The following is a 16,903-nucleotide window of genomic DNA, read 5'->3' on the forward strand; positions in this document are numbered from 1 at the left end:
ATCCATCTCAGGATTTATTACAACACGTCGTTTCCAAATACAAAAGAAGGGGACAGGTCGGGGAGCAGAGTGTGGCCGCGCTGGGGGACGGGCTCTGAGGCAGGGGCGGGCTACCCAGTCCAGAGAGACCAGGAGCCATGCGGGGGACCTGCCACCTCTCCTCCGCTGGACTTTCCAGCAAATATTAGGAGGGGGCGGATCCAATGTGGGGCAACCCCCAATGCCAGGGCCGGGGGAGTGGGGGGGTGGGGAGGTATGGGGGAGGGGAGGAGGGCCGAGAGACTTGGGAGAGGGCTGGGGCCCGGCCCCCGCCCCGCCTTGGGCAGTGCGTGGAAGTGGCCGGGGAGGGGCTTGTGCCAGGGCCCGGTCCCCCCAGGACAGGAGAGGGGGTGGCCGAGACAAGACCTCCCCCCAGTGCAGCTGCTTGCTTTGGGGTGACCCGTGCCTCAAGGGCAAGAGCCCCCCACACCTCAGGACAGAAGTCACAAGAGATGCTGGCCGCCCTGAGAAAGGGCAGAGGGAGGAAAGGACCGGGACCGCGGGACCTGCCTCCAGAGTTTTGGGGCCCAACCAGTGGCCCCAGACCACTGTCTCCTGGACAGCACGGGGGTGGGGGCGCGGAGGCGGGGACCAGTGCATCCTCCACACCCAGGGTCACCTCAGAAACCCAACGCGATAGACAGACAGAAGGCAAATTTACATAATCAATAATAATAATAATAAACCAATAATAATAAATACTTAAACCTCTAATCCATAGATTGCAAACACAACAATGATAGCTTATTTTCTTGGGGAATGGGGTGGGGACGGAGGGAACCGGAAAGGACTTTTGCTTAAAGGGGGGATGGCAGGTGCACAGAGCTGCAGGTCAACAGAAGAACAAACAGAAGAAACAGCCACAGAGGCCGCTGCCTGAGGACTCCGTCCCCCCCAGCCACCCCTCCTACCAAGCCCCTGGCCTCTTCCCAAGGTGACCAGCCCCCACCCCTAGACTCTAGGACATCTGAAGATTGGGGGTCATCTACTCCTGCCTCCAAAAGCCGTGGGTCCCTGTGACCTGACAGGGTGTGGGGCAGGGGGTGGCTGGAGTTTTTCCCTGCCTTTCCCACCAGGCTGGCCCACTCGGGCCAAAAATTCCCCGGCACACCACGTGGAAGACCCCAGGGAGGCTACAGAGGTGAGTGCTCCCCAGGAAAGGGGAGTACAGGAGCTGCTCTTCTCCAAGGACCCCAAGGGGCAGGGGCAGGACTGGGGGCCACCTCTTGCACCTGCCTGAGTCAGGGGTCCTTATCAAAGCTGAGGACCCCCACCCCCAGAAGCACAAGGGTCTGACTGGTGCTTAACTGCCTCCTCCAGCTGCGAGGCAGCCAGCTCCTCGTGGAGAACCCCCCCGCCCTCCCCACCGCCCCACCTGCAGGAACATACCTGAATTCCAAGTCTGACCTGGGGCCTGGGGCTGGGTGCAGGAAGAGCCCAGAACAAGACTCTAAATCCATCTGCCCTCTGACCAATGGAGCCAGCACTGGCTAGCCCAGCTCCTCCCGCCTGATTGCCCCAGGGGCCAAGCTCCTGTACTCCAGCTGTTTCCCCCACCTGGCAGGTGGCGCTGGAGGCACCTGCAAAGTGGAGGAGAGGGGAGCAGCGTCTACCCAACAGCCTTGCTGAACCCACGAAACTGGACCTGGGCTCAGGCAAGGGGGGGGCACTCTACCTCCATTCCTGCTCTGGGGACCCACAGCATCTGACACTCAAGAGCCCCCTTCACTGCGCCCCTACCCTGTTCTATCCCCAGCCCCTCTGAACACCCTAGCCTCTGCAGGCCCAATGCCTGTAACACCAACCAGGCAATGGGGCGGGGGAGGGGGGGCAATAGGAGGGCAGGTGAGGGGGAGCCTCCAGCCGGCAGAGCCTCCTCCGCCACACCCCAGCTCCTGGCACACTTCTCCCACCTAGGCTTTGGTGCAGAGCCTGAGACAGGAGCAGAAGAGAAGGAGTGGAGAGGAGGGGGCGGGGAGGGACAGGGAGGTTCTGAGGCTCAGTTTGTGGCAAAGTTTTTTTTCTCCTTTTTCCCCCTTTTTCTTATGTAAAAAGTGCACAAAAGCTCGGCAGCCTCTTTGCAACGGTCAGCAGTGTTTCCTGGGGGAGGGAGGGGGCAGGGAGGGGACCCCAGGCCTGGCACCCCAGCTCGGGACTGAAGGTGGCCTCATATTGCTTAGAAACGGGTGTTTCAGTTTAAATACCAGACAGTAAAAATAGAGCTCCGAGGACCGCCTGCACTGTTGCCAAATCATTGCCAGAATGAACAGCTTAAATAAATAAAAAAATCGAAATATTTACTTCTCGATAAAAATCGCAGTAAAACCATTTACCTTTCTTTGCATTATATATAATATATATTTATAGTAGGCCCGGCTGCTGGCGGCCCAGACCAGGGGGCAGAGGGCAGCGGAGCGCCGGGCGCCGGGTCCCCGGCCGCCGTCAGGACACCTCGATGACCTCCACGCTGCCCGAGAAGCTGGCCTGCTTGCCCAGGGCGGCCAGCTCCTCGCCGCGCGCGCGCCCCTCCACCATGCCCTCCTCGAACTCCATCTGGCAGCTTCGGCGCTTGAATTGCGTCTCCGGGGCCGGCTCCTCTGGCCAGCCGGTCCGCGCGTCCCGGACCTCGGCCCGCGCCGCCTCTCGCCGCCGCAGGTCGCCGCCCCCCGCGCCCTGCGCGCCCGCCCGGCCAAACGGTGCGAACCGCGCGCCGCCGGCGCCCTGCGCCCCCTCCGGGCTGAAGCACCAGGGCCCGTCGGGCGACGGCGTGCCCGGAGAGTCGAGCGGCGGCGCCCAGCTCCCGGGGCCCACCGGCTGGCCGGGGCCGGGCAGCCCGGGTGCCGACAGGGCCGAGAGGCCGAGCCGCGGAGTCTGGCGGGAGGCATCGCCGAAGTTCAGGCCGAGGCCGTGCGCGGGGGAGCGCGCTGGGGAGCCGGCTGGAGGCCGCGGCCGCCGGCGGAGGCGCGGGCGCGACTCCGGCGCCGCGTCCGGGCTGTCGGGGCCCGGCGAGGGCAGGCCCAGCGCGCCCCCCGACGGGCTGTCCAGCTTGCAGAGCTTGGGGGCCTCCCCAGGGTCGGGGGGCCCGGGGTCGTCGGGCCGCTGGCTCGGGGCATACGCCGACTTGATGTCCAGCGAGAAGGAGCGCTTCAGGCGGTTGGTGTCCTGGAGGCGGTCGGAGGACAGGTGCAGGCCACGAAGGCCCTGTTGCAGCGCGCTGGTGGCGGGGTTGGAGGAAGGCGCGGGGAGCTCCCCGCCCGCGCCGGGCGCGCCCTCCCTGACTGTGCTGGCCGCCGCGCTCCCGGTGGCAGCGCTCTCTGAGGTAGGTGGTGGCAGCGGCGGCAGTGGGGCCGCAGGGCCCGGGAGGGGCTCGGGGCTCCCTGGGTGGGACGCCCCGTCACCCTGCAGGGCGGCCAGCAGCTTCAGGCTGCGCTCATACTCCAGCAGCTGGCCCAGGAAGTTGAAGTTGGGCGAAATGGACGGGCGCCGGTCCTTCACGAACCTGCGGGAAGGAGAGAGGCTGTGTTGGCTCGGGGCTCCCTGCCAACCCGGACGGCCTCCCTGTCTCCCTCCGCTCCCCCTCCCCCACGCTGGGGGCGTGGCGCGGCCGAGGCGCCCGCCGGAGAGTGCTGGAGCCCCCCGCCCCTTCCCCCCCGACCCCCCCCCCCCTGCTCGGGCCTCTCCCTCCCTCCGAGCCAGGGCCTTTCCGTTGCTGGCGGGGGGAGACGGGAGGGAAGAAAGACGGGGCTACCTGTAGGCGTCATCGGAGGACATGCCCATGGTCTTCATGATGTAAGCGATGGCGATGGTGGCAGAGCGGGAGATGCCGGCCAGACAGTGGACGATTACTTGGCAGCTGGACAGCTTAGCTCTATCTGGAGGCGGAGCCGTGGGGGCGGGGTCAGGCCTGGGGCCCCCAACCCGGGGGGGGGGGGGGGGCCCCCCCCGCCCCCCCCCCCCCCCCCCCGCCGCCAACAGCCCCAGCCCCACCTCAGGCCGGTGACCGGTGACCGCAAGCTCTTCCCTCCCGCCTCCTGCATGCTGTTCTCTGCGGGACTCCTGCCCCCACTGCCCGCCCGCCCCGCCCCCACCACGAGCACAGGCAGGAGAGCGCCCGCTCCTCCCTCCTCTTGGAGACTCCTACCCCCCTGGCCCCCCCCACCACGAGCACAGGCTGGAGTGCGCCCGCTCCTCACCGATGCACTCGATGGTCCCGCCCCCTGTCCCCGCCCCTGCCCCCCTACAAGCACAGGCAGGAGTGCGCCCGCCCCTCACGGTGCACTCGATGGCCCCGCCCCCTGCCCCCCCCCCCCCCCCCCGAGCACAGGCAGCGGAGCGGCCGCCCCTCACCGATGAACTCGATGCACTTGTCCAGCCAGGGCAGCAGCTTTTCGCAGTAGTTGTCATTGATGGGAATGCGCATGAAGCGGCTCTCACAGATGAAGTCCGGCTTGGGGCAGGAGTTGCTGGCGTTGAGGACATAGCTTATTCCGTTCTGGGTCATCAGATCCTGGAGGGACAGGAGGACAGGTCAGACCACGGGGGTGCCGCTGGACCGGACTTCCGGGTCCTGGCAAGTCCCGGAGAGGAGAGCCTCTGCAAGCCCCGCCCACGGCCTGAGGTGGGTTGCCCGGGCGGTGGCTTTACCCTCTTCCCTCGTCACAGTTTTAAAACACGGGACTCTTTCAGTGCTGGCCGGGGGCCCAGTGACATCAGCAGTTTGGCATGTGGGCTCCGCCGCCTGAGGGGCTGGGAGCTGCTTCTCCACCCGTCTCTGCTCTGGTCCTGCCACAGCCCCTTTGGGTCTTCGCGCCCGCAACCCGTGCTTCTCCCGCACCTGGGCATCCATCCCCGCGTGGCCTGTCGGCTCCCTTCCTCCCCCAGACCAGCCCCGGAGCTGCTTCTGAGCTCCTGCCTCGTTCCCCGGCCAACGGCCAAAGCCCCAGCTGTGCACACACCTTGTTCAGGACATCTTTCTGAGAGCCCAGGTAGAGGTGAGGCAGGATGCGGGTCAGGCCCACACTGGGCACCGGCAGGCAGGGCTGGGAGAGGCTCATGGGCAGCAGGGCAGCAGGCTTGCCCTCACAGAGGCCGGGGAAGCAGGAGGAGAAGGTGGCAAAGCCCCCTGCAGGAGGAGGAGCGGAGGAGACGTGGGTCAGGCGGTCGGCTGGCTGGGGCACCCGAGCACCACTACTTCTCAGCCTCCCCCAGCCTGGACTCTCCCGCCCAGAGGGAGGCCCCTGGGTGGGCCTCTGGCCTGAGCACCCGGCCTCCGTGCTGGGTGCTGGAGGGCTGCTCTCACCAGGTGGAGGTGTGTGCTCCACACATATACAGGCCGCCCCTACGCCCACATTCCTCCTCAGGCTAATTAGCAGCTGGCCGCACTGAGGACGCCGCTGTGATGCCCGTAAATGTGGGGTCTGGGTGGTGAGCCAGTCTAGCACGTGCAGGACCCAGGCAGGGGTGCATTCGGATGCCACGGAAAGCTCCTGCTGAGGGTGTGGTTCCTTCGTACCCGTGGCCTGGGGCCAGCCCCGGCCTTCCTGCCTCTCCCCCTGGGCTGATGCAATCCCTCCCTGGCTCTAGTTGGCCGGGAGCCCCAGACCAAGCTTGGGTGCCAGGACCAGGAGGCAAGGGCTTCTGAGGGGCCCTCCTCCCCCTGGGCATGACATCACCTACTGGAATCGGCACAGCCCGCGGGGCATCTGTGCTCTAGTTAGGGCTCCGTTCTGCCCAGAAGGCAGCACCAGAGGCTGGGCTGAGAGCTGGGAAGCCCAGGGGCTGTGCGCAAGCAGGGCACGCAAGCGGGCCCACGTTCTGCACGTGGCTGGCATGTGCCCTGCCGCCTTCCCTGCACATCCAAGCCCCAGGCCACAGGTCAGTGGAAGGAGCCCCTCCGCTGGCCTGAAAGACCTGAGGGGGCCTCCCGAGTACGTCTCTGAGTCCGTGAGTGACCGCGGGCAGAGCTCTCTCCGCCTCTGGCCTGCTTCCGCACCCTGCCTGCCACATGGCGTAGCTGTGAAGCTCAGAGGAGACAGTGACTGCGAAGAAACACTGAGAACACACCTGCCCACACCCGGTGTGATCGCCAGCACTCGGTGGGACGGCGTGAGACTGCACCCTGGGGCTAACCACACTTACGGGGACACAAGCCCTGTGGACGTTCTCTGCTCTCCGTGGCCTGGTCCATTTCAGAATTCAACTGGACCGCGCTCTACCTCACTGCTCTGGAGGAGGCCGCGGAGTGAGGGGAGTTTGCAGGCCAAGAGACCCCCGTGCTCTTTCCGGGTCTGCAGCAACAGCTGGTGAGGGAGCCCTGGCTGATTTCCCAGGACAGAGATGCCTGGTGCCCTTGGCCTTCACCCGTAGCCCAGATCAGTGGCCAGTTTGTACGAACCTCCAACCAGAGTGCCTGCCATGTGTGCTCCCTGTGACCCCAGCGAAGGATTGACTGGGGGGGGGGCATGGTGATGGGGGGCCCCCAGGCTGGGGGGAGTGCAGGCACGAGCCTTGGAGGAGCTGTCCCGTCCCCGCGAGCCTGCTGGCCGGACAGGGAGAAGTGGGTGACCGTCAGCACCCATGACAACACAGCTCACAGGTGAAAGCTGGCCCGGGTTCTGGGGGAGGGCTGCTGTTCACCCTTCAGAGCCGGGGGCCCCTGGATGTTCCTGCTGGATGACGGTGCCCCCCACCCCAGGAGGGCAAGGTCTGCAGCATCTCTCTAATGGCTCATCTCTGCTATCTCTAGCCTCCCTTGCTCTCCACTCTCTGGGTGACATGGCCTAAGCTGAGGGGTGGGGGGGCTGCATTCCACCAGGAACGTCCTGCACAAAGGGGGGTCTCTGCACAGGCGCAGACTTACCAGACCTGACTGCGATTCCTCAAGTAAAGCCCCACAGGACTCACCCCCCACCCCCCACCCCCCCCACCAAACCACAGCCAAGCCTCTGGTAGTGACCCCTACAAGCCCCCTATACATGTCAGGTGCAGCAGAGCTGGAGACGGGCCCCTCCAGTGATTTCAGCCGCCCCCACCCCCACCCCCAGCCCAGGCTCTGGGGCCGTCCTGGGTTGAATCCGTGGCAGTGGGCCTGGACCCTCTGCAGGTGCTGGCACTCTTGGCAGCCGGGAGGCGCCCCCATCCCCTAGGCGTCCCCAAGGGCACCTTCCTTCGGGAGGGATACCCGCCTCCCTCTGCCTCACGGCTTCCCAGCTGGCTGCGCCTCACAATGGAATCTCGGATTCGCACAAAAGCTCATGCCTAGTACGCACCAACTCCACCGACTCCGCGGGCACTCGGCCCCTGCCCCCGCCCGCAGCTCCCAATGCTCGGGCTCTCCTGCCCAGATGCGGGCGGTGCCCCCCACCCCCCGCAACCCCCGCGCGCCCCCCGCGGTCCCCGCGCCCCGGGCAGGGTCCCCACCCACCCATCCTCTCTCCGCGCACCCTCTGCGCAGGGGCCGCTCCCGCCGCGGTCTCCGGCCAGGGTCCGAGGGCGGCGCGCGCGGAGTCGGGCCGCGGGGGCGCACCGACCCGGCGCCGCGACATCACCAGCCCGCATTCCGCAGCAACGCGCACCGGGGCGAGGGCCGCCCGCCGCTTAAAGGGCCAGGCTCCCTTTCCCGTCCCCGCCCCGCCGGACGTCACCGCCGAGCTGCTGGGGGGAGGGGGCGGGGAGGGCAGCGGTCACAGCAGCCGGTTCCGGACCCCAGGGCGCCTGCCCCACCGCTCCACTCATGCTTCCAAGAGCCTCCGCTGTCCCGGGAGAGGGATCTCCCTGCCCTCCAGCCGCGCCAACCTCTCAGCGCTCCTCAGCCCCACCCACGGAGGGGTGGGGTCCTCCTTTTCTGGCCTCTGCTGAGACCCCCTCTCCCCCTGTGATCTTGGTGATCCTGGAAAGTCACTTCCCCTTTTTGGCCGGGCCGCATCCCTCCTTCCCACTGAGCCTCGCCTTCCCGCCTTCCCGTTCTCACTGGCTCCGGGGCTGCTCTGGCCTCAGACTGTGGGCAAGGTGAGAAGGCCGTCCCCAAGTCTGGGTCCTGATTCGGTGTCACTTTGAGCCCTTCTCATACCATGGTGGGTCATAACTTCTACCTGGCTTGGCCCTCAGTGAAATGGGTGCAAATACTCTAACCTTGCAAGGGGCGGCAGCCCCAAGAGCTTAGCGAGACAAGCGGGGCACAACCAGGTCCCAAGTGAGTGCTCCTGGCACGTTCCAGCCTAAGCCTGCCCCACTGCATGCTGGGTGAGGGGCCCCAGCCTCCAGAGGAGACCCACCATTAGAGGTTCTGGGCTTTCCTGGGCAGCCTGGGGGTAAGGGAGGGTGCTGCTCTAAGACCAGTTTCTCTGACTCCCAGAAAAGGGCCTGGTGGCTCCCGCTCCTGGCTGGAGAGTGTGCGCCTGCACACTGACGTGTGTGCGTGAATGCGGGCGGGCACACACACACACACACACACACACACGTGTGCACGCTGGAGTTCCCAGCTGGGCCCTGGGAGAGCTCCCCTCCGCCCAGGCTACCCATTAAAAAGCCCAGAGCCTCTCTATCCTCTCTATCTTCTTCCTACCCGCTCAGCCCCCACAGTGAACCCAGGGGACAGTGGTTGAATCAGAGTTTGCAATTCTGTGGCTTGTGGTTCCCAGAGCTCACACACATGCACACAAGTCCCACAGCCCACCCACACAAGTTTGGGATCACCAAGGTGGGATGCACACACACACACACACGCACACACACACACACGAGCAAATACAGATCACCAGCCTCCCGGGGCAGGCACCGATGTAGACACCCTCTGACCGTGTAGACCCAGACATGTGTAGAAGGCAGTGTGCACACCTGCACACGATGCTGACCCACCTGAACACCCTTCAGAATATGGTACTTCCTCCAAAAGGTCTGCCCTGAGCGGCCTGGCTCTAGCCTTCAGGTTACGTTGACGGTCCATGCTGCCACTGGGCCCGTGCCAGAGGGCCAGCCCGGTGCCCTGGGACCACCCCATGGGGTGCCTGCATGTGAGGGCCACTCAGGGCAGACAGGCTGAATGTACATCCTGTTGGCTGTGTGAGGTGGGGACAACACCCTCTCAGCCCTCTATGTCCTCCGTCCACCTGCCACAGCCCCTGGCAGGCAGAGGTCAGGGGCGGGAGCACCCACAAACGCCCCAGCCCCGGGCAGGGAGGGTGTGCATCCCTGGGACAGACCAGGTCAACCCAGCCCTGGGACCTGGGCCACCTCTGGGAGGTGGGTTCTACAGGAAGCGCCTCAGCCCCTGCCCACGGGGGGAAGGCATCTTCAAGAACCACTTCGGAACATGTGTGTGTGTGTGCGCGCACGTCGGGCACACCTACGTGTGTGCCTCCAGGCTGGCTGGGCTGCTTTTGGGGAACAGGAAGCCCTATAGGGACCCCTGTTGGCCCCCAGGCAGAGTCATCGTCAAGTAGGCGTCCGTGTTGGCCGTGGCCTTCACAGGCACTCCCTGCCTGCGACCAGGGGTGCTCAGATTGGGGTTTGCGGAGGATGGGGCCCGTGTCTCCCTTCCCAGGCAGGCGGAGGGTCAGAGATCCCTTCCCTCCGCACCTGCTACAGCTGGCATTTAGGGCTTTCCTCTTGTCTACCTCTTCACCTGCTAGTGGTGGCGGGAGGCCCATGTGCGAGGGGGTTCTGAAGCGTGGGGGTCCAGGGGAGGGGACAACGGAGCCTCAGAGAACTCCGGGGTTACTGAGAAGGCGCCCCTCCCAGTACTGCCCCTGTGGTCGCTGGTCTCTGGGCTTAGGAAAAAGAGCAGAGATGGATCCAGAACTCTGCCTCCCCGGACGCCTCCACCCAGCACAGCCAAGCTTAGAGTGGTGCCCCCCAGCCCCCTCACTTGGGTCTGTCCCTTGAGCTCACCTGTGAGGATGGCCACGCTGTCGAAGCAGCCGTCCAGCTTGCTGAGCAGGATGGAGAGGAAGCTGTCTGCAGCCAGCACGCTGGCATCCCGTGTGCTCTGGTCATAGACTACCACGTCCTGCGGCTCTGTGGCCTCCACCTGGGAGCCATGAGGGCAGAGGTCAGGGCACTGCTGGGCACCTGCCGGAGGCCCCCATCCCCGGCTGCCACCCACTGTGGCTTGTCAGGCACTGGCAGGGAGGGGCTTCGGCCACCTTGCTGCCTCGAGGGAAGGGCAGGCTCTGAGCCGCCCACTGCACAGCTCACACCTGGACAGGTAGCAACGCCCACAGCCGCACAGGCAGGCCCTCGGAGCAGGCAGAAACGGGGGACGCTTGTCCTAATGCCGTGTCCTCACGCACAGGCATCTGAGCTAAGGGAGCACTTATGGGTGTCCACTGGGGGCCACGTCCACGTAGAAGAGATGCAGGTGAATGTAACAGGGTCTTCAGGGGTACACACAGGTGCCCACAGGGACAGGGGTGCACGGACACCCTCAGGGCGACCGAGGCAAGGGGAAAACTGTCCCCAGGGTCCCCGGGAGGCACGTTTTGGGGCTTTTGCAGGTGGGATGCCTTTGGGCCTGGGCCCTTCCCCTCTTTCCCAGCCAGTGATGGGAAAAGGACTGCCACAAGAGCCACCTTGGATTCAGGAGGCAGCAACTCGAAGTTGGGGTTCCGTGCCCTCCCCCCACCCCAAATGCCCTGCCTGGGGACCAGATGCTCAGCAGCTTCTGCTCAGAGTGGCTAATGCCCTGCCCCCCAAGCACACTCAGCCCTTAAGCCAGCTGAGCCGCCAACCCTAGGCTGGATGATGTCACCAGCAGCCAATGGGATTGCGCTCTGGCAGGGAGTCCTCGCTGGGGGTGATTAATCACCGGATTCCCCTCACTGAGGCTGCAGGGAGCTTGTTCTGGCCTTGGGGGGTGGGTGGGGGGACTCCCCACGAGCGGCTGTGCCACCTGGGTCCTCTCACATCCAGCTCTGCTGAGGCGGGGCCTGTGACCAAGACCCCTCCCGCAGCTCCAGGCCGCTGGGCATGCCACTCTCCACACTGGAGGTGCCTCTGCCTTCCCAGATCACTGGGCCAGGGGTCCCTTCCAGGGCTGGACTCGATGCTCCTGGCTGACGGTGCCAGGACTGTCCACCGCAGGTGACCTGGGATGTTCTCGGGGGAGGGCCCAGAGAGAATTCTGGGTCATTCAAAAACTCTAGAGGGGAAAGAACTGGGGGCTGGGGACAGGACCTCTCAGTGTGAGCCTCTTGGCCACCCCTCCTGTCTTCCTCTGACTTCTCATGGCCATCAGTACATGCCTCCCCAGCTGCCATCCTGGTCCACGGCCTCCCTGTGCCCCCCCACCCCCGGCCCGCCCCATGCCCCTGTGCAAGGTCACACCTAGCTCATCTGTTCAGTGCCCCTCTGTGAGCCCTGGACTGGGCCCCAGGGACATGGCCCTGTCTTATGAGGGGAGACCTCTGCCAGGGGCGGAGGGCTGAGTGAGGACCCAGATAGGGCAGCAGGCTCTGGAAGGGAGGGGTGATGAATTGTATCTGGGGAGACGGTATCTGCAGAGGGCCTCCCTGGGGAGAGGCATTTGTGCACCCTAAGAGGAAGCTCAGGGAGGAGGTGTGGGAGCCGCCTACAAGGCCCGAGGCTTGGAATGGCTTAGTACATTCTGGCCCAAGGAGCCCAGTTGGGGTTAGCTGAGAGCTCCTGTGTACCTGGCTGGTGAGTTCTGTCCTGGCCTCCGGAAGTGACGGGGGCCTGGGTGGGAAGGCAGTCAGCCCCAGGGACTGGGTGGCCCTGGGGGCAGCGGGGGGGGGGGGGGCACCAGCCCCAGGGACTGGGTGGACGCAGCAGGGAGGGTGTCAGGTACCTGGCCGCGCACGGCTGGCTGGATGAGCTCTGCGATGGTCACCTTGCCCTGCTGCAGCCGTCGCTTCACCAGTTTGGAGCAGCAGATATTGACGGAGCTGAGCACGTGCCAGCTGTTGTACTCCACGAAAGAGCGGCTGTCGATGACCAGTGGCCCCCCAGGCCCGCCCCGCAGGAGGCTGGCTAGCTTCTTGGCATCCATCACCTTCCGAGGGAGCCGGTCCCCAGCCATGGTGGGGCAGTGGGCAGTGGGGAGGGGGTGGGCCCTGAAGGGAACAGAGGCTGCTCCGGTGGCCGGGGCTGTGGCTTAGAGTTCGGAGGGACCGGGCATGGTGCCAGACCTGCAGGGAGAGGCAAAGGGTCAGCAGTGCTGCAGGCCCCCAGGGTGGGTGCCTGGCCAGCTCCCTGGGCAGGGCCAGCCTCAGAGGGCCCGTGGGGAGACCCAGGGGGACCAGGGGGTTTGAACCTGACATGTGCCCACAGAGGCCCTTCCTCTCTTGGGATAAACCAGCATCCCCTCTGGCTCTTCCACGGAAGTCAGGCCCCCTAACATCTTAGGTAAGTGGGGTGGAGTCTGTGACCCGCTGGGCTGAGAGTGTTTGTACGCGGTCCTACCCAGCACTGCACTGTCCAGGTCATGGGGACAGCTTCTAAGTGGGACACAGAAAGGCAGATGGGGGAACACAGAGGGAAGGATCTCAGGGCTTGGACTGGGCTGGCTGGCCAGGACGGGCCTGAGGACGCCTCCCCTGGGCCCTCGGGATCATGGACACTCACTGCTTCCAGAACACTTCATCCTGCCTTCAGGCTCTGTCACCCATTGCGAGGATGCATACCCTCCCCGGCCTGCACATCTTCCTAATGTCCAGAACTCTGGGCAAGGCAGGGGTCCAGAACATGCTCCTTGCCCGGCATACCCTCCCTCTGTGGCCCCATGCTGCACAATCTCTCCATAAGCTGATAATCTGGCCCCGAGGAACGGGGGTGGCATTGGGGCTGCCTCCACAAATCCGTGGGTTCCTGAGGCAGGTGCCAGGGCAGGTGCTGGAGGGGTCTTGGAGTGGAGGTGGGGCTCCTCTGCCACTGCCACTGTCCCAGTTCTGCAGAGCGAGCTTGAGTGTGTGCCATGTGGGGCCAGTGTCTGTCCCCCTGCAGGAGTGCGCCACACGCTCATGGGATGGGGGTGGCAGCACGGGTGTGCTCCGGGCACAGTGAAGTCCTGAGGTCTAGAGGGACCCTTCTGGGGGCTGGGAGGTCCCAGGGTGGGGTGGATGGGTGGCACCTAAAGATGAAAGTCAAAGTAGGTGACCCATATGTGGGGACTCTCGGGGTGCGGGGACTCTCAGCACGGCCTCTAAGGGCCCTCGGCCTGAGGAGGAGGTAGGTGGGGATACAAGGACCCCAGATCTCGGGGCAGAGGCCCCTCTTGTGGGTTTGGTGCTAAGCCTCTGCCACATGCCTCCCATCCTCGTCCTGCCTGCGAGGCCCCATCTGCCGTGTCGCCTGCCAGGACCGGCCTCTCTCTAGGCCCACCGAGCCTCACAGCCTGCCAGGAGGCACACAGTGTGAGGATGATGAGTTTCCTTTGAAGGGGGGAAACCGAGGCTCAGGGGAGGGGTGGGACCAGTCGAAGGTCACACCAAGGACACTGGATAGAACCCAAGGCCTCCACCGTTGCCATTCAGTCAGGACCTTCCCTCTACCACAGCCCCACCCAGCTCGGACACAGGAGAGGCTGGGGCACAGACGTACCCTGGAGCTCAGAGAGGGGACCCCCTCAGCATGCCCCCAACCTGCAGCTGCAGCTGCTGCTGCGGCGGGGCCCCCTGAGGACACTTGTCATACTTCAGTGATGATGGCCCTGGGGACAACAGTGGCAGCTGCGGCCATTTCTGGACCACCCCCTCAGGTGAGCTCCCAGGCTGGTGTGGGTGGGAGACTTCACAGAGAAACAGGAGCACGGCAGGTGTAGACCGTGTCTGCTGGCCCAGAGGGAAGTGCCCGGGATGGCCCCGGTCAGCGGGCGGGGCCTTGGGATACCACTCACAGACACCCTGCTCCCCAGGCAGGCACCCGGGCTCCTCCACTGTGGGGGCAGGGCCTAGGGGTGCAGCTGGGGCTGCTGGTCATCCTGAGGGCCGTATGAAACCAGTTCAACAGCAAAAGGGCCCATCTGCCAAAAGGGGCGCCCCACCTGCTGAGGGGGGTCTTCGCTTGCTGGCGGGGGCCTGTCTGCAAAGGGGGTTCCCCACCTGCCCAGGGGGGCCCGTCTGAGGGGTGCCCCCACCTGGGTGATGAGGGGTCCCCAATTCGATTCCTGTATGAGGTGTTTTGAGAAGCTTCGGGACAGCTTGAGGGCCGTAGGACAGGCAGGGAGGCGGGCTCAGGATGAGAGGAGGGTGTGGAGGAGCTGAGCTGGGCTGCAGGACAGGGACCGGGGGCTGGAAGGGGGAGCCGCTGGGCTCCCAGGCCCAGTACCTGGTCTCAGCCCCAGCCCCTAGGGAACCCTCCAGCTCGGCCGTGAACTGCTCTAGTATTGTTATTTGCAGCCGAGGGGGACCCATTAGCAAGTTAGCACCTCCGTCGTTGCCATGGCAACCACGGAGGTGCCAGGCAACGCTGGTCCTGCGGCACAGCTACAGAGCAGGCTGGCTCTGCAGAACGGCAGGGCCCGCTCCTTGCTTCCTGCAGGTGCCCAGGAGCTGGGGCCTGGGATGACCGGGGGCCGGGTCCCTACGAGTCCCAAAGCCCCGGGGTGACACTCCTCCAGGCCCTCCCCTCTCTGCTCCACGGGGTCCTAACCTTTCTTGCCAAGGGCACCCACGGAGCACCTCACTTCTGCCTCCAGGAAGCCTTCAAGGGGCCACGGTCTGGCCCAAGTGCACCTCCTGCCAGACCTCTCAGGGCCTCCTCGGGGCTAAAGCTCCTGGGGGCAGACCCTCCCCTGTCGTGCTATGGATCCGAGCCCAGAACTCCAGTCGGGGGTGGAGAAAGCTTAGGACAGTCTTGAGCAGGTAAGTGGGGCTATAATGGGCCAGGTGGGCACAGGGAAAACAGATATTGCAGGCTCTTGGGCCTCCCCAGTTTCAAGCACCCGCCCCAGGTACAGCCCAGACTCCACTCTTGGGAACTGAGGGGAGACAGCAGCCATCACCTGCTATTCCAGAGGCTGGGTGCCAGTGGGAGGGGGGCACAGCCCCCTAGACCCCCGTCAAAGGGCTCCTTGCTTAGGACACTTAGCAATTCTCAGTCCAAAGGCAGGAGGCCCCTCCCCACCTGGCTGGGCACCGCCTAGGAGGCCGCAGGCAGCCCCCTTCCTCTGAAAGGTCAGGTACACAGCGCGGCCTGGCTTCTGTGCTGCGTGTCCACTGCCGCGTGAGTCGGAACGTGCCCCCTTGCACACTGTCCGCACAGTGCTCACCTCTTTCCCACAACCCACTCCACCCCCTCATGCAATCGCTCACACGCAGATGTGTGTGCACATGCACGCGGTCACCGGTGTGCCCTCTGCGTGCCAAATCCCCTGAAACCCCAGAAGCCAGCTCCAAGATCTTGTCACATTGTTGGCTCCCAGGGCCTCCACGGGGCACCCTCTTGTCCCTGAGCAAGAGACACGTGTGGCCAGAAGACCCCCAACAGAAGGCATCTTCGCCAGGGTACCTTCTGCTCAGCACCTAGTGATGGGGAACTCACTACCTCCGGAGACCACCGTCAGGACTGTCTGCCATGGGTGGCCCGTGGCTCTCGCTCAGAATGGTATTTCCAACTCAAGTGGTGCCTGGCACACATAGGCAGGCCCTAGGGAAGAGCTGGCAGCGGGGGCACCCACAATGCTGATGTGTCCAGCTCACTGTGACCAGGGGCACCTCTGGAGGCAGAAACTGAGAGGCCAGGAGAGAGACTGGTAGGGGGCTCACACCAGCTCAGCTCATTTACCCCCATCTGTTCTCATCAGGGATCCCCAAATGCTCTCACCCGCCCCCCCCCACCCCCTCTCCCCGAGGTGAATGCAACGGGACCCAAGCTGGCCTTTACTCTGCCCGGGAGGAGCCAATGGCAAGGCCAAGCAGAGCCAAGTTGGTCTGGGGAGGCTGTGTGCCTGGGAGACGGTGGGGTGGGGGCCCTGCACCCCCAGGTCATAGGAGTCTGGGCAGAGCCTGGGGTGGGAGGTCCCAGCATGTCGGTCCTTGAGAGGGCATGTTCGGGACCCTACAAATCTAGGTTCCTCTGTTCCTTCCTGGCTTGTTCTAGTCCTACTGATCTGCAGGACTTCTGGTCACTGTGCCCCATGCCACACACCTGGGCCATCCCGGGGCACCCACCAGTCACTGCCTGGACGGGTTCAGGCAGAGGTGGCCTCAGCCCGTGCAGTCCTCGTGGTCAGAGTCTGACCCACGTTCCTCTTGCTATGGGTTTGGCTCTGCTTCCTCTCCTGTCTGCACCCACTGGCTTTCATGGCCCCTTGGGCTCTCTGTCCACTGGAAACATCTGGACCAGCTGGTCAGCCTCAGCTGGAGAGGAGAGGATTCCAGGTAGGGACCTGGAGCAGAGGATCACTTCAAGCATCTCTCTGCATCTGTATGCATGGAACCCACTGTTCCTGGAGGCAGCCTCTGGGGCACAGGAGCCTTCCCAAGGGCCCAGGGCAGCAGGGGACTTGAAGCCACCCAGCAACTCTCCTGGGGCCCTCGTTGCCTGCAGCGGGAGGTATTGAGTCAGACTTCAGGACTGACTCCCAGCTCCTGGTCACATGATCTGCCCTATCTAGGCAGGTGCTTATTAAGCTTCTGGGGAGTGAATTCATGGGACATCTGTCCTCCCTGAGCAGGGTGGGGACACTGCATGCTACACTCATTCTCTGAGCTGCCCTAGAAGCAAGAAGGTCTGAGGGAGGCAGCGGGGAGTGATGGACCCTCAGACCTCCGCTCAGACCCCCAGGGCATGAAGCTGCTCCCCTGGCCTGCAGCACCCCCACCTCCACCCCAAGCGGCACCCCTGTGGACACTGCATTAGATCTGGCCACCTCCCTCCTCCACCCCGCGGGATCCGCGACCCCCCCCCC

The 16,903-nt window shown here is 64.7% G+C and overlaps 1 protein-coding gene across 1 annotated transcript; it reads right to left on the reverse strand.

Moving 5' to 3' along the window:
* On the reverse strand, nt 1-12,203 carry DUSP8 (dual specificity phosphatase 8). The gene is made up of 6 exons (XM_049641391.1): nt 11,843-12,203; nt 9,928-10,066; nt 4,995-5,161; nt 4,387-4,546; nt 3,788-3,911; nt 1-3,538 (listed from the first exon to the last, which is right to left on the reverse strand). The coding sequence occupies exons 1-6, from the start codon at nt 12,071-12,073 to the stop codon at nt 2,482-2,484; spliced, it is 1,878 nt and encodes a 625-aa protein (XP_049497348.1). The 5' UTR covers nt 12,074-12,203; the 3' UTR covers nt 1-2,481.
* Nucleotides 12,204-16,903: the final 4,700 nt, after the last annotated feature.

This window comes from Panthera uncia, chromosome D1, assembly GCF_023721935.1.
Source record: "Panthera uncia isolate 11264 chromosome D1, Puncia_PCG_1.0, whole genome shotgun sequence".
Lineage (NCBI taxonomy): Eukaryota > Metazoa > Chordata > Mammalia > Carnivora > Felidae > Panthera > Panthera uncia.

What these genes read in the sequence shown, in the direction of transcription:
- DUSP8 (XM_049641391.1), bottom strand. Translation starts at nt 12,073, where the DNA reads ATGGCTGGGGACCGGCTCCCTCGGAAGGTGATGGATGCCAAGAAGCTA. An exon ending in CAGCGTGGCCATCCTCACAG is followed by an intron (nt 5,162 to 9,927) that starts GTGAGCTCAAGG and finishes CTCCTCCTGCAG; the next exon opens with GGGGCTTTGCCACCTTCTCC. An exon ending in TCCTCCGATGACGCCTACAG is followed by an intron (nt 3,539 to 3,787) that starts GTAGCCCCGTCT and finishes TCCTTCCCGCAG; the next exon opens with GTTCGTGAAGGACCGGCGCC.